This window comes from Takifugu rubripes, chromosome 13 (assembly GCF_901000725.2).
Source record: "Takifugu rubripes chromosome 13, fTakRub1.2, whole genome shotgun sequence".
Classification (NCBI taxonomy): Eukaryota; Metazoa; Chordata; class Actinopteri; order Tetraodontiformes; family Tetraodontidae; genus Takifugu; species Takifugu rubripes.
In genome coordinates, this window is record NC_042297.1 from 10230831 (window position 1) to 10248623 (window position 17793).

General features: G+C 42.6%; 1 protein-coding gene across 3 annotated transcripts in view; it reads right to left on the bottom strand.

The window, feature by feature from the left end:
• LOC101078171 (protein unc-13 homolog C) overlaps positions 1 to 13125 on the bottom strand; it is a 75275-nt gene extending 62150 nt beyond the window's left edge. The window contains exons 1-2 of one of the 3 annotated variants that reach the window (XM_029846278.1): positions 12483 to 13125; positions 2773 to 6968 (exon numbers count right to left, since the gene is read on the bottom strand). In XM_029846278.1, coding sequence (XP_029702138.1) covers positions 2773 to 6808 — 4036 coding nt within the window. In that variant the 5' untranslated portion in view covers positions 6809 to 6968; positions 12483 to 13125. The remainder of the gene's footprint in view (positions 1 to 2772; positions 6969 to 12482) is intronic. The other 2 variants (XM_029846277.1, XM_029846279.1) reach the window with 2 other exon arrangements.
• Between the last annotated feature and the right edge of the window lie 4668 nt (positions 13126 to 17793).

Here is a 17793-nt window from a genome sequence, read left to right on the forward strand (position 1 = left end):
ACATCCAAACATGGGTTTATTTGAGGGCAGTCTCTATCTGACTTCAACCAGTCTGGGTCCACTAAAGACTACAAAATAACACCCACGCGGTACTGAGGTACCTATAAACATTGTTACTGTTACTGTTCTAAGCCTGTTAGAATGAATAAACCACAGTTAATGCGACTCTAACCTTGACCCTGACCCTAACCCTGGGGGGGACTGTGCACGGAGACCAAAGTGGCTTTCACACTGGCATAGTCCGTTGTGAAAGTGCCCTAATTAGCGTATACAGCCAAAAACCACAAGTGATGGATGGGCTGGTAGTGTTGCTGCCAAATGAAAATAAGATAAGAAGATAAAAAAAGACTTAGATGTGAAAACGTGCACCCAGTTTTATGTTTATAACAGAGACTCTAAATAAATTTGTAATTTGATCATCACAGTTTAATAACATTTGCCCTTAATGGAAGGAAGGGAAGGATGAGCCTCACTTAAAATTATCACATCCAAAATCAGGGCGTGTGAGCAGGGACACATGGTAAACACTGTCAGTACAAAATACCATTTTAATGCATTTTATGTCTCTAGGTATATTTCAGATGTAATATGCATTTTACATATTTGGATTTTTCTTTCACTGATAGGATTTAATCTGTACGAAAGCATATTCACGTATCCATCTTTATTTATTTTGCTTTTTAAAATGTTTTTTGTTGTTATGATCCATCTGAATTAAAGCATTCACAAGTTGTTGACATGATATCAGCTTTAGGATAAAAAACAAAAATTATGACATGTTGCGAAATCCCTCTTGGCTTCAGCTCGGAGGGAATTTAGTGCATGAGCAGTTTGGATGCCGCCTGTGCCACGCGTGAGTCAAAAATACCACATGACCACTTTCAACATGACAAACCATCTCTTCTATATGTTTGTGTGTGAGCAATATTAGACCTCAGTGCAGCTCCTCTCAATTTTCCCACAGGGTTGTCTAATCATCCCTGCTCAAAAACAGAACAGTCATAGGATAAGCTAGGAATAGAGACCTGGGAAAATGGTTCCTTTGCCTTCCTCTAACTAGAAATCCTGTTCTTATTCTTTACATTTAAATGTTACACATAAAGGCACTACTTTGGCCTAATTATTCTAATATAACTTAAGGGGAAATATTGGCCCTACAGGCATGGTCATAATGAGGATACTCTGATAACATTGAAATCAAAGAGTGTTTCCGTCTCACTCAATGTTCCTCCATGAAGCTCTGTTTCTATCAGTCAGTCACTGGTATTGGATTGGCTCATGTACAATACCAACAGAGCCCCTTCATTCCCATTATCTGAATTTTTTTTATTTTCTTACTCAGTGAAGAAATGGTCCACTAAGCACAAAGAGGGTCTACCTCCTTTGCTCCCCCAGGAGCAAGCAGCAAACTTCACGAGCAGCAGACCTCTATAAATATTCCAAGCAAGGCTGACCTGGTTACTGAGCGCCCTTGGGAGTGTGAATTAGCATCTGAATACAGCCACTGCTCTAGCCAGTTGAAGACAAGCCTGGCAGGAGTGGCAGCACTGCTGAGACTCCCTTCGCAGTTTCAACACATACCAGCTAGCATTCTTCAGAACGTGAGCCTGATGAGCACACAGCATGCACAAGAGATGAAGGCACAAAGCTCATTTCTAAATGAGGGTGGAATGATGCCTGCTTTCATTTGTATGTATGAGTCCAATTCTCTTGCATCTAGGTTTTTCTAAAGCTATACATTTTTGATGTATAAAATACTACAAAACAGTCTCAAATGCTACATGAACTGAAGCACATTGGAACACGTGATTATACAGCTAAAGCATGTCTTTTTGCGTGCCATGTAGAAAACTTACAGCATTCTCTAATTTGTGTGCAATGTGTACTATTAAACCACATGACAGAAATGTGCTTTTAATTTCAGGCTTTAAATTTAATTTGTGATTACTGTGATTGTACATGGATTGAATAATTTGTAGCTCTTCTCCAGGAGCAAAAAAAAAAAAAAAAACCAGTGCAAAAAACAACAACAAAACAAGCCAGCCAGTTGAACTACTGGGTTTATTTTGAGGAGATGAGTTGTGGCTCTTGAAAACACTACCCACACTACAGTCAATATTTAGGTGTTGAGTGCATTCCCTCAACAACACCATCTACTTCCCACAGTACCTGAATCCCAATGTGAGCACTGCAGAGCAACACAGTGTGTGTGAGTCAATAGATTTTTCATTATCACGAAGAGTGGAAATTCGCTGGTCAAAGAGTGCAATTACTTCTATTAATCATCCTACACTCTTCACATGTGCATTGTAAGGGCCATTTTGTGTGTATATACTGTATGTCTATGGGAGTGTGCATAGTACACTAGTTGATTAAACAGAGGGTAGATCAGAATTTTGAGTCATCATTGAGCCTTCTGTGTATACAGGTAGGAACCTATGTAAGGCCAGGTTTTGCTTGACGGAAATGTCTTCATTTTGTTTTCAGCAAATGAAGACAATATGATAGCAGATGGAAAACAGGACCCTCTTAAATCTTGTTCTCTGCATTGCCCTTTACCATAGACCAAACAACAGTTTTATATTGTGGATTGTGCCTTGTTACAAAAACACAATTGTGATATAACAATACAGGTAATTTAAGCAGGTTTACAATTTTTGAGCAACTACCACTCATCCTGTCTTGTGCGTTGGCATATGGCAGTTCAAGATTTATGTCATGTGATTAGCGCAATAGTATTTTTCATGTATAATGACAGCAAAAAAGTCGTACCTCCAGCCAGGATCTGTTGCTCAAGTTCAGCCATTTGCTTCCTGTAGGCGCGTAAGGCTGCTTCCTTGAATGTGGGTCTAACACGTTTTTTCGGCGGGGCCTCTGTGGGCTTCTCCTCTGGAACATTTTTGTTTTCGTCCTCCTGCCCCTGCTCCAATTTTTCAGCCACCCCGATGGATTCTTCTGTTATCTCCTCCACCCCCTCTAACTCCTCATCACCCTCCTCCATCTCCTCTGTCATGTCATTGTCATCTGGGTCCTCTACATCTACATACTCCACCATTGCATCATACTCAGCTGTGTCTTCAGCGACTTGAGTTTCATAGTCCTCACTGTATTCTCCATCATAATGTTCATCCATACTGCAGTCATACTCCATAACATGTGGCTCTTTACTTGGTCCTTGGTCCTCTGTGACATCAGTATCTGGAAAATCCTGAGAATCTTCATTATCTTGAGAGGCCTCAATGTCATCAGAGACATCATAGTCCTGAGAAGTCTCACTTTCCTGTCCTTGCTCAATTGTCTCCTCTGTCTCATTAACATTAGTTCTGTTTTCCAAGTTTGCCAATACCTGCTCCATAACTTCAACATAGTGTGTCTCACTGTCCACTTGTTCACTGGCCTCTTCCTCATTGCCTCTTTTTTCTTCCTCTGCCTTGCAGAAGACAGGTTCTGCACCCACATCTGAGTCTGTAGTACAAAAGGTATTAGCATTAGAAGTTGAGAGGGTGCGGAAACGGCCCATGAATGAAGAGGAAGAATTGCTGGGCTCCTCTGGAGGAGGTGCTGGAGTTCCCTGACCACCAGACTTCCAGACGACTTCCAAAGCAGATTTAGCTCTTTGTAGTGTAGAACCAAAGCCAAAACCAAAAGACTTCTCACTGAGATCTATGCTGAGTCTACTGCTCCAGGATTTAGGAACTTCCTCAACCTTCTCAGTTCGAATCTCACTCTGACTACGGTACATAGATGAGGATTTATTCTGTGTCTGAATAAAACTGTGATTCACATCCAGTTCAGGGAACTTTTCTTTTGCTACTGTTTTAGCTTCTTTAGGGACCTCTTTGGGTGGCACTTTATTTGCCTCTTTAACGGCATTAGTGGGAGGAGCTTTAGGGGTCTCTTTTTGAGTCACCTTTGGACCAGTCTTTGAAGCTTCTTTAGGTAGGGTCTGTGAAGTTTCACTAGAGGCTGCTTTACTGGTTTCTTTTGCTAATGTTTTAGGTACATCTTTAGGTACTGATTTAGGTGCATCTTTTGGAGCCACTTTTGCAGCCTCTTTGGTAACCTCTTTAGGAGCAGATTTTGTACTTTCTTGAGATAGAGCTTGTGGAGGCTCTTTAGCAAAGACTTTAGAGGAATCTTTTGGGGACTCTTTAGGGGTGGACACAGGACTTTCAAATGGTGTTACCTTAGGGCTCTCTCGAGGTGACTCTTTTGGACTTTCTTTAGAGGTTATTGTTGAACTATCTTTTTGAGTCACTTTGGGAGTAATTTTCACTGATTCATTTGAAGTTGCCTTACTTGTAGCTTTAGTCACTTCTTTTACTGCAGGCTTTGTTACATCTTTGGATACACGTTTAGGAATGTCTTTTGGGACAGCCTGAGAGGATTCTTTAGCTGCTGACTTCTGAATATCTTTTGGTGCCACTTTAGGGGCAGTTTTTGATGAAATGTTACTCGACACATTTGGGCTGTCCTTTGGCAATGTTTTAGTGGTTTCCTCTTTATGGGCCAGTTTAGTTTGTTTATGTGTAACTTTAGATGTTGTTTTAGCTACAACTTTAGAAGTATCTTTTGCTGCCTTGCTACTTTCTTTAGTGGTAACTTTACATCCCTCTTTAGATTGCCGAGTAGATGTCTTTGGGAACTCACGTTCTGTGATTGGTGGAATAATGTGGGTTGTTATAGCTGGTAGGGGAGATTCTCTGTCAAGCATCATGAATTCCTCATCTCCTTCAAACTGTAAATCAACCTCCTGACATTTTGTGATGTTTTCTGGAAATCCTGGAATAGTCGATGGGTCAAAAGGACTGCTGACCTCTATGGATGCTTCCAAGCCTGAATCAGCACCCTGCTCTAGATTATGCCAGTCTTTCCATGGTGATATGTCACCTTGCAAGGAAAGCTGGGAGCCACTGTAGTGGCTTCTGTCCGCAGACATGCAGACAAGCCCATTGCTGACTCCGCTGTCAATTGTTTCAGTTGTTTCAACCTCGTTGTGTTCATAGGCATGATTACTATGATCGAGGGGGTGACTAGGGTTTGCATACCAAGAGGAACCCATGTCTTCTTGTTTTCTCTGCCAAAGCTCCTGATCTGAGGATGACAGTAATGAGCAGCCATTAGCCCGTGTAAAGTACGGGCTCTCTGAAAAGTCTTCTGAATATGATTGGCAAAGTTTTGAGCAATCAGATTCAGAACGGCTAAGTTTAGGGGTGGAATAGTCACTCTGGGAAAGCCACCCAGAAGTTATATCAGTGTAATAGGATTTTCCTTGCTTTTCTGGATCATAATAAGAATCATCTGCATAGTGAACTCCACCCGAGTAGCTGGCATCCTCTCCAGACCGGCGCTCATGGGATCGTCTCTTCTCAGATTTGCTCTTTTGAACAGGTTTTGATACCACCATTCCATATTTATTCCTGCTTAATTCATCTAATTCTTTATCACTGTCCATAGAGTCCCAGTCATCACTCTCCATTGTTTTGTCCTTTCCTGAAATCTTTATATCCATGCTTTCATAAGTCTGAGATGAAGACATAGTTTTATCTTTTCTCTCTTTTCCATCATGAGTTAAGCTATCAGTTAAGACTGTAATGCCAGTCCCCTTTAATTTATAGCATTTTTTTAAGACAACATCTCTATCTTGTGGCATAGCAAAAATAACAATGATAGGACGAGGTTTTGCATTAGAACATTCTCTCTGTTGGCCTAACCTATGAGCTAGCTCAATTTTAATTGTTTTATGGGCATCAATAAAACCCAGTTTTTCCTTTAGTATTTTATATATGAGGGTTTCTGTTTTCTCTGACCTCTCTTCAGGAACATTGAGGAATCTCAAGGTGGAGTTATTGGCCTGGTGGCTGATTTGTTTTATGTAGTCATGAATATCACGCGTTTCCCTTCTAGACTGGACAAATCCTGAGCGAAGCTGCTCAATTTCACTCTGAACAACCTCCACACTGCTAGAGATTTCATCAATTGAGCTTTTTAGAGCATTGACATGGCCACGAAGTTCAGACAGTTCTGTTTCTATCTGACTGATCCCCTGTAGCTCCTTAAAGATCATCTCCATCACATCCTGTGTCTGACTGATGCAGCCCGTGGAGGATGAGCCGGGCTCTAGCGTGGAGCTTTTTTGGTGCCGTCCGGCACGGTCCAAGGACTTGCTCCGGATGCCCAAAGTTTTCCTCCAGTTGCTCACCTCTGAGTCTGAGGAGACACATTCCTGACTCTTTTTCCATTTTCTTAATTTGCGCAGTGCACCCAACCGAAGTGTGTGTAGACTTGAACGCTCCACTCGTTCACCCTCGGAGCTGCCATCAGAAGGAGCCAAACTGATAAGGCTCTTCCTGTTTCGTCTTACTGGCATAGTGTAAGATTTATGCTCATCCAGTCTCCTCACGGGTTTCGTGTCACTCAAAGAGTCAGAGTAACTACTATCAATTGAAAGAACCTCAGGAAATATACTTTCATTATTATTATTCAGAAAAGGAGAGCTTTTCGGGAGTCCATTTGCAATAGCCACACGATAACTGAAAGTGGGAGACAGGGACGAGGAGTCTTTCTTTCCGTCTTCGTCTTCAAGCGATATGTTACGTGTCGAAGAGCATTTGGAAATCTTTTTAACTGTAGTCTTCAGTGTTGTTGAGAGAGTTAGATTTTGTGCTTGCAAATCAGTGGTCAATTTTGGTTCTTTATTTTCACTTCTCTCTTTCTTCTTTATTGGGGTTGCCAATTTCTTTGTAAACATTCCTTTGCAAATCTTATGTATGTATGATGATATAGTCTTTATAAGGGTTGAAACCATGGATGGCAAGCTGGACAACTGAGATTTTATCCTCTAACCAAGCACAAGCAATCTGTGAGCAACAGCAGCATCGGCTGGGAATAAACAAAAGTACAGTCTGTGCAGAGATGAAGGAATGTTTCAAAATCCAGTGCTCTTCATCTGGGAAAGGACCATCGCTCTGAAAGACAAACAAAATTGAGAATATTATTTGTAGATCCCCAGCTGTTAGAACACAAAGCGTATATATATGTGGTCTCCTCCGACTCAGAACAGTACGCTAGGACATAAAAGTGTTTTTTCACCCAGTTTACCCAGTAAACCCTTCACCAGTCAGTATAGCCAGCAAAACTACCTTTTTTAAAAATAAACTTTTTGGATCAGAATAATGCAGTACAGCATAACTGGGATGGCACAACTTGATCTGGTTTATTTTTCCATAGAGGGTGAACAATGATACTTCCATTGACTATTTACATAATGTGACACCCTAACAATGTAACAATATTGCTCACCAACAGAAACAATGGAGGAAAAAACCATGACAATGAAATGTGCAGCTGTGTAAAATTGTGCTAAGGGCATTCTGGACAGGGATAGTCTCTATACTCCAGCATATATACTTAAATCAAAATTGAAAGACCCCCTGTGCAGCTTCTACAGTTCAGTACTGTCCTTTGTTGCGTCACTTGTAAAGAGGGTTTAAAAGCAGTGTTTTCAACCATGTTCTAACCATGATGTGAACATATTCATATTCTAATGAGTGTAAAAAGCTCCAAACCTGAATGACCCTCAATAAAGCACATATCCAACAGGCAAAAGAAAGGACAGAATATCCAACTTCAGGCACCTGATTCACATGTGAACATGTTCTATTTTCTGTGAGTTTTTTCTATACAGTAGACCTGGCAGACTGGACGAAAAGATGAATGTTTGTTGAGCAGCAATTTTGACAGCTGCTCCATATTATTTCTGGAGTTTTAAGCATGATGTGTCTACAGTCACATGACCACCTTAGACCATGCCCACTTCAAATGAGCTGTAAAACACAGCCACGCAATTAGCATTTTCTGTGGGACTCTGAAATAGGAAGAGCTATACGTGAACTTAAGGTTGAAAGCATAGATGCATGTACAGGAGATTGACATATAATCTAACCGATACAGGGTCTGCCACAGGATTACAGGCCTTAATGCTTCGGTAAGTGATGCGCAATAACACCAGTCTTTATGGCTGAACAACCATCAAAGTAATCTGCATAATACAGAAATAAAATGTTCTCTAAATGGTGATGTCATCTTGAAAACAAAACGATTCATTACAGATTATAATAGAAGGGTTACAGAAAAGTGTAGTTGGTATATAGGATATAAGACTAATCTCGAAATCTGGCTGAAACCCAAGAGCATTTATTTTTTTATTTTTGCAGCTGTAAGGTCATGAGCCATAGCTGTCCCTCCAATAAGTAAATCGTGTCAGATAGTTTTGAAAACGTGTGCCGAAGTTGCCGCAAGCAGCTAAGGGTTAAGTGCCTTGCTCAGGGGTATCAGAAGTTATTATTATGCAACATGGAGATTGTAGCACTAGAGCAAGTTTCTTTGCTAATGATTCCACGATTGTTTGTTTTACACTGGAGTGTTATTTGGTAGAATTAAGTGCTATAAGCGACAGCAACACTCAACAGACCCAGTCACGTAGTTTTACGATGACGCTGCAGACAGATGGATTAAACAGATGGATACAAAACAACTAAAGTGTAAAGGCAGTGAAATATGGTGTTGCACTACTGTTTTTGAAGCAGTTTTCAAGGCGATTGCTGATACATGCCGATTGTATCAGTTATTTTTAACACTCATAAACTTTTGAAAAGTGCTCTCTAGGCCAAAACTTGTGTATTCTGGTCATTTTGGCTAATCCACTAGCAAAGGCTTTGTATGGAGATGCACATTTTTAAATTAAAAAGTGTATGCTACACAGTGTAATATCTGTGCTGTGAGTATAAAGGGAGGATGTTGCTGCTCCACTTCTTGAAATTGAGGTGTTAAAACTGGAAGATATCAGTAGTGATTTTCAGAGTTTACTGACTTCTTTACTGCCCAACTCACCCAACTCACTCATGGTAAATAAATAGTTAATGTGATTCAGAAAATTCCAATACTATATGATGTTTTCTGGACAGCCTCTCTGCTCTACTTTTACTGTAACATTCTGAGTAATATTTAGGCCTCAGAACCATGACTTAATTCCCAGCACTGCAAATGTAATCCTGCAGTGCACAACATCTCACAGCCTGACACAAACACTGTAAGTGTGTTTATAAAGCCACAGGCTCCAACACACTGCCTTATTACTGCAGATATGTGGGCCATCCATGTAGCCCTCTATATTGGAAATTCACCAGTGAGGCAGCAAGGTTTTTTTTTCTTACACTCTAACTTCTGCTATGGAAGAATGATAGGCCAATCGACTCAATCTGCATTGTGCAAACTCTTTTATTGAGTTTGAAAGTGACATATGTCATCTTTACTATATATAAAATAAGAAAAAAATGCCAGATTTAAGCCTGCATGAGTCAAGGACTCATCAGTTAGCCTGAATAATTAAAAAAAGGCCGACATGAGCACGTTTTTTCTCTGCTATACTTGATAAGTATTAATAAGGGTTTCATCAAGAAGTGAAAAAGCAAGATGCTTAATTATAGCATAACATTAATCAACGGAGCCAGCGTCTATATAGACATGTCTACAGTTAAAATCACTCCATTTGACACAAGTGAATTCTATATTCATGGAATAATTCTTTAGAGTGTGAACGGCAGAAATGAAAATCCTGTATGTACAGTGGGGGTTATAAAACAGAGCTGATCAATGTAGTTTTGAACCTAAAGAAATTGTAAAGAATATACCATGCATGTTAAAGATGTATATATTATTGCAGAATACATACGTTCGAAATGTTTAGCCATGTTTTAAATGATGGTTGGTCCAGATGACCACAGGTCTAACACAAACATGATTGCTAAATTTTGATTGATTTTACCAGGGTTGAAGGTAGACCCAGTACAGTAAATAGCTTTAAGTATTTACATGAGGTAGAAATGCAAGTAGGAGATGCACGATACGCCAGCCACCGGCATCGGCTGATGTTCCTATCACTTCAGAATTGATCTGACTGCTCAAAACAGGGGCGATACAAACAAACTTATTGTTTTCATGCACCACTGTGCTGGTGAGTGTGTTTGTGTCTGCCACAGACCGCAGAGGATTGTGGGTTATGTCTTGTGGTGTGGGACGCATACACTAACTTGTGATATGCATTACTTTCAGGAGCAAAGTACTGCAGGGAGGATGCTGCCATCCAGGAGACAACATCAAGAACAAGCGAGCACTAGCAGGGACACAAAGTCAGCATCCACCAGGAAGCCAATCTGGCGTTCTTTGATTAAATTAAATTGTTAATTTTAGTATTAATATTTAGGGTGGTGCTGAAACCTGTGAAGAGGAAAGAGTGCATTTGTAGCTGAAGAAAAGCCCAGGATTGTGGGTTATGTTGCTATGTTAAGCCAATATGGGCTTTCCCCTCTTGGTTATTATATGTGGTAGAATTTCAAAAGTCTCACGTCCTAACTTAACATAAGTTAAAATGTACAGCAGAACACCTCAAGGCATACAATCAGTTCTTTATGTCTATTTCTGATGTTTATATCAGTAACTTATTATCAGTCACCCCAACAAAAATTACTCACTTCCCCTTTAATATCCACATCCATAAACTCATTATTGCTATTGAAAAATCAAGATGGTGTCATCTGCAATTTCAAACATGAGGATGCAGCAGGGATCTAATAAATGCTCCAGGTCAGTAATGGTTACTGCAGTAGGGACTAAAGGATGACCATTGTAAACACTCTATACAGACAAGTCACCAATAATCAAACCATCATATAACATCAATAGTGCTGATACCTTTGACTTTACCACAATTATTAGATGTCTGCTTGTTAGGGTTTGAAGAATGGGGCATTCATTCTCCACCACCGCAAGAGGTGATATTTAAGTGTCTTGATAATATCCACAAGGTACCGCCTGTCGCGTCACCATTAGGGTGTAATGACGCGAGAGCTGACGGATTACTAAATCAAATGTGGCTTTTGCTTGTCTTTGATCAATTTGATGACCACAAACCCTGAAGAAATGACTCTGTTGAGGAGACCCATGAGCCACAAGTCAGAATGTGCCAATTATTCAGAGACATTACGACATCATGTGTTGCCATGTGACGCCCTATAAGTACATCCTGAATGAGATCAGAAACACATCAGCCCAGAACACACTCGATGCCTTATATAATCACTTCATTCCTTTATCTTAGCGCTAGTCTTCCTTGTTGGATGTCTTTGAGCAAGGCACTATCCCTTCATCTGCTGCACTGTCAGCACATGATCGCTCATGCATATCTGGCGGATCTGTAATGCAGCCGGCTCCCCGCTCTATTTTTTTTCTGGGAGAGATAAAGGAGAAGAAAGAGAGGAAGAAACGACAAAAAAAGTGGAGGCAGCGGCAGAAAGTGGGAATTCCTGGTCCTGAGCTAGAGCACCTCCCCTCTGTGAGTCAGCCAAAAGTAAATACCAGGAAAAAGGGGAGCACCTCAGCCACACCCACTCCTTGGGCCCAGAGGTAAAAGAACATTAAAAGCCCCCTTTTTTCTCCATGTCAAAAAGACAACACACTCTGCTGCACACCAGGACACTCAATTTATCCCCATTTCGACACCCTGCTATAATTAAAATGCGTGTCAGTTGGAGGCATGCTAACCTATTTTTCAAGAGCACAATCTGCTCTGTTTCCCTAATGAAAACACCAGCGCTGCAATTTGACGTTATTATGCTGCGAGCAATTACATTACATGCAGTAATGTGCAGCCATCCTCTCATCAGTCCGCCTGATATTGTGTGCAGACCTGAAGGAACGCGTGCTTGTAGATGAGAGCTGCGTTACGTCATGTCTCCAAAACACATGATTATGGATTATGGCCTTCTATGGATTAATGCACTTGTGGGTGTGTGCATGCCTGTGCAGCTGTGCGTGCACGCACATGTGCAACATGCCTGCCTCCGTGCGTGGTGGCTTTCACGCGTGCACGCAGACGCTTGTGAGCGGGAGGATGGACAGGAGGGTGTATGTTCTGAGATCATGTTGCCCTCACGCCCATCCTCGGCTCCGCGCTGCCTCCCTTCTCTTAACCTGTGCATCTCCCAACAGAGAGATATTCGCCCGCAGCCTCAGGAAAGCAGCCAACATCACAACAGATCGCCTCCCCTCACCAATCAAAATATTGCCGTGTCTTCTGGCTTCATGGCGAGACGCGGACCCATCACGTTTGGATCGGCGCGAAGCGGCGGCGCTCGCTCGCGTGCGTTCATGCTGCGCGTTAAGCGAAATAGATGAATGGAAGCAAGAGGACAGTTTGTCTCTGTTGATTTTCTCCCACAGAATAAAACATGCAACAATAGCAATTCTCATTCTTGAAATGTCTCCCCGATGTAAAATGAAAAACGGTGCACGAACGCACTGACAGGGCCACAGATGGAGGAGAGAGAAGACCTGGAATCTAGTTACTCACCAGTACCCTCTTGCCCCCACCCGGCCATGCAAAAGCCCTATCCGGCGCCAGAGGGCTGTGCCGGTGCACATACCTGGGTGTCAAATTGTCCTCCCGCGCAGGACGGAAGCAGTGGATGAGGACAGCGCGCCGCGTGGAGCCGATTCCCCGCGTTCCAGCGACTGGTCGGTGCGAGGAGAGCAGCTGAGGGGAGGGGAGGGAGGGAGATAGAGGCTCGGTGCGCAGCTGCCTAATAACCGAGCTCACAGCATCGCCGCTCCTCCGTCAGACGCCACATCCCACTGGCCTGCCTCCGCGCACAGATGCACATACACCTCTCCTCCATGCCACCTTCAGTGCTCTCCCCCCCACACACCTCTGGTTCGCTCCTCTGCTGCGCCCGTCCGTCCCCTTTGTAGAATGGGGGCGGTTTGGGGGATTGTTGCCTTTAAATGCCGCAAGCTGTTGGGATTTATTTGCTCCACGGTTGACACGCTCTCACACCCCTGTTCCGAGGTGTCACAACGTGGGGCGCCTAGTCCAAAACACGATGCAGACGGGTGCTGCTGTCTTTGGGAGGGCGGCAGACAGCGCTGCTGCTGCTGATGTTGCTGCTACTGGCCGCCGAGACGGAGGCTAAACGGTGTCCGTCCCTCCCCTCCACCAAATCTCTCTCTCTCCCTGTCTCTCTTTCGCTCTCGCTCTCTCTCTGAGTGTGTGAGTGTAGATACTTTGAGTAAAAGAAAAGGAAGAAAGTGTGTGAGAGAGACGGAGAGAGAGAGGCTCATTCTACAACACAAAGAGTTGCAACGAGTACAATTCTACTTCTAACAAACCTGTGTTGGTAAAAGAATATCGTTGTTGTGGTTAATCTGGGGCTCCACGCACTGCACGCTTCCGCGCGCCTTCATGGCATCACAGGTTTGCTTTTGGAACACCAGGATCTCTCTTCTTTTGTGGGGACACAGTACCAAACCTCCAACGATTCCTTCTCTTCTATCCGTAGGTGCACTCACGCACAGACGCGCGCGTCAAAGGCATAATGGCGGGCCGATGCAATTCCATCCAATTAGTTTAACTTGGCCGCCTGTGACATCTCGTTAATTGAGCCTTTAACGGCACGTTGACAGGACAGGAATGAAGGCTGACAGATGAAGACGGACGCAGAGGAATGTAAACACCACAGTCCCATGCACCACTACCACCTATTGCCCATGAAGCATTCATATAAAAGAACAGTCACTCCCTAAACTCTCAGCCTCTCTCATCCGCCCCCTCCTCATCTCCACCACCACCACCACCACCAGGCCGTGGGTGAGGCTGCCTCCCTCTGCCAGACTTGTTTTCTTCTCTCAGCAGGGATGTGTGTCATGCGCTCCTCCAACATCCACTAATTGTCAGGCCTTCTGGCGAAATCCCATCACTCTCTCTCTCTCTCTCGCTCGCTTTCTCCCTCTACGAGCCTCACTATCTCTCTCCTCCTTTCTTTCTCTGTCTTATTCTATCCGTAGTACAGATAGAGATGCGTCTGGTTCGCCCCCTGGTGGTGATAAAACAAACTGCTGTCGTCGACGGTCAGCTGATCCAGTCTGATCCAGTTGAGCTCCTCACGTCTCACTAACGGGTCGTTTGTTGGTGCGAATGTGCTTCTTAATAATATGTTCTGGGCTAAATTGGCAGGCGTCTTGTGTTTCGTGAAATGAGTTGATCATGTTTTGGGGCAGAGTTATGAATGCTTTGACATAAACATTACATTTGGGGAATAACTAAAAACCTCATTCTTCATTTCTTCATTTGGCACACCTTGCTTCGCAATTTTATCTTATTTTTCCTCTAAGTGCTCCTGCTTCCTCTCTGGAAACCAACCCAGACTTGCTAACGCAGAAGGATCCCAAGCCGAGGCTCCCAAGGTCTTCTTCACCTCCACCCCCCACTCTTTCCTCTCCTATCCCAAATCCCTGCAAGCGGATATATGAGATGTAATCTACTTCCCTTCCTGTCTCAGACCATGGTTGCTGTTCACATTTCAACACTTTCCAGCGTAAATAAACCAACATTTTCTGTGTCACAGTCAGTCAGCTCCTCTGCAAAGGCTTAATAGGTCAGACCGTTACCTGCATTCTCTGCACACCTTAGTGACCGACTGAACACATTTAATGAGCACGTCTTCTTAGCTTTGGCACCAATGTTGTGTTCCAGCTGCATAATATTCTCCAAAAATGTTTTCATGCAGAAACAGGTGGTGGAAGGGGAAAAGAGTGAGATGTGTTTAAAAGCAGATCTCAGATTTTTCTGTAATTTATTTGTATGATGGATTTTTTTGTGGATTACTGTGCTTGGCATTAAAAATAAAATTAATTTTTTAAATAATCGAATTGATTTCATCCACACTATATTGCATTTACTGTGTAATTCCGTATGCAAAGGGAGCTTTACAACAAAACAATGCAGTAAAATTTTCACGCATCCTTTCGATATAACTGTTGGATTCAGCAACATGTTGGTGTCAGACTCTTGTTGACTCTTCCTGTTTTATTTTGAAAGTCTTGCATTGTAACCAATTTACTTCCCTCTTTGTTTTCTGCCTGAGATCATGTGTTTCACGTGTGGCTTGTTTCCCCGTATATTTAAACCCACCTCTGTGTATTTCTTTCCAGATTGTCCTTGTATCCCTGTATCATTTGTCTCTTGTGTTTGACTCGTTTATTTGTTTTAGGATTTTTGTGTTGCCTGCCTGTCGGGCTGCCTGAATCTGCTGGCAAGTTTATATATGACCTCCTGCTTCTGATTGGATTAAAGAGTTTGTGTTCTGGTCTTTGTTCCTGCACCTCGCTTCCTGTTATGCACCTCTACTCACACTCACCATCCTTCAGTTTGCTGCTACAAGGTCAACAGATGAACACAAATAGGTTTTTCTAAGATCTATAATCTCAAACCACAGCTCTCTCAGTTGCTTTCTCTTGTCGAGTCTGTACTTCTACATCATTTTTCAAAAGGCTACAGCTGACTGAAGCTTTATGAACGCACAATGAGGATGTGAACACACAAAGTAGAATTTTTAGGAGCGTTCTGGAGGCGTTTGCATCATAGATACCAACGATCTGTATCTCCTAGTGTTTCAACCCAGCACCACTAGTTTCGATGACCATTGGCCAAGATCGTTACAGCTTTGATGCTCTCCTTGTTTGCTTTGTAATAAATCTTCTCGCCTGCTAAAACAACGATAAAGATTAATGAGGTGAAACTGTCTTCGTAATCCAGGAAAATCAACCATCCATCATACGACCGTTTCCAATGACAGACCTGGATCCTGGAGGCGCAAGTCTCTAATGAGACGGACAGATGGCCTTTATATAGACTTTTAGTAGTTAAAATCCTTCTATTGAAGCATAAAGAGTGAGCCTTGAGCCTAAAGAATTCCGTCTGGCACTTGATCATCAGCTCCAGGGAAAACCGAGAGAGATGGAGCACAAACTAGTGTGTAGTCACAGCTGTGAACACAGTATTGGTGTCAGTGAGTATAACAACGCCTGCCAGTGAGGGTTAGAACTTCTCTAATAACCTAAGAATGGCTCGCAGTGGCAAAAAATGACATTTGAGTGATTTCACAAAAACAAATGTTTCCAGAGATCAGCAACGGCTGCGACAATATTTTGTGAAAAGCCACAAAAACCTGCTGCTAAAAAGTGGTTTATTTCTGCTGCCCAGTGATCTCAGTGTTCGCAGCAGACCGCCGTCACGCTCTCAGCTCCATGATGTTGTTCCCTCCTCGTTCCCCCGCGATCATTCGCATGAAAATTCGCACATAACAGAAAGGGAGACGCCGCCGTCCTGTCACCATTTGTAGAATGTACCGTTTAACAACCGCACGCGACACAAGATTTTCATCTACCACCTGCTGCTGCCTGATGGACGATAAAAGGAACAGCCATCATTCTAATGGGCACTCTTAATGTGTTGTAAATGTCACGCAAATGTATTTAGCAGATGTTTTACACACTGCAGTATATTTCAGGTGGCAATCGAAGACATTTTGAATTACTAATTGTGATCCACCCATTATGAAAATCGATATAATCACGATGATAATCTGGCAAGTACTTCATTCTGTTTGGATGTATTTAGATTAAATATTGAATTTCTTTGAATGAGTTAAACCATCATTATCCAAACTGTTCAACTGGTGGCAAACATCAATCTCTAATTAAAGAACCCTTAATGGAGTTCAGTTCTCAACCTGCTGTTACTTTACTTTTCCCACACTGTTAATGATTCTTGCACATTACCCATTAACAGATGGCTTGTATTGATGACCCTGACAAATATCTTGAGGTGTCAATCCATAGTTTTATCACAGAACTGTTCTGTTATGATGTATCATTATCATCGCCCATATCGTTCACATTTTAGAGGCAAAAAAATGGGTCCTCAATGAGTCCTCAAAACTCAGCGAATGATAAGCGGCCCTGAAATCGTTGACCACGGCTTCATTACAAGAGATTTTTAGAAAAGAAAAACTGAAAAGAAGCGCTTTTGGATTTGTTTCTCTCTTCCCCACAATGTAAATCCATCACGATTGTCTTTGGATTTCAGCCACAAGTTTAAAAAAAGATGTGAAGAGTGATGCCTTGGATCAATCTGAGGGCATCGGTCCCTGGCAGATTCAGCGTTCCCACGTTGATCCATTCGATACTTCAGTGCTGCAGTGCAGCTAAGAAAGAATTTCCTCCATCTTAAAGGTGACCCTTGAGAACAATTCAGTGTTGGGGTGGATCCTCCTGGGTGCAAAGGTACCACTTTGTCCCATTACAATAAAGTTAGATGTTTGCTTGTTGCAAATCACACAGTCTGGCATTAAAATTTGGGTCAATAATCAGGTGAGGGATGTGGCTAAATGGCAATGGCACGATATTGGTCATCTTGCGTCATCACGGCCACATCAATCCTCCCACACGAGCTATGTTCACTTTTCAGGTACTCTAAGAAACAAGAACACAAAAGAGAACCTGGCACCACCACTCTGCGAGTGTTGGCTGGCGGGGCTAACGAAGTAACTTGGCGAGTGTTCGGGAAACAACGTAAAACACGAGATAAATGAAACCTGATAGCTGTTGGCACCACTTGATGCTGCTGAAGGTGACCCAATAAACAAAGTTCCAGGACTTTGTTTTTGAACTGGCCTTCAGGTCATCACACCAATGTCAAGTTGGAGAAGTTGTTAACTCGAAGGGCTGGTGAGCGTCACCTTTGGGTAATAGTGCCGCTCAAACCGTCTTTGTCTGATGTGCATCAGCCGAAAGGTGACGTGTCTGCTGCTTTCCATTAATGTTGTACGTTACTTGTTATTTTTCTTGAGGTTGAACTGTTCATTTACATTGGCTAAATGCTGAAATTATATATTTGGG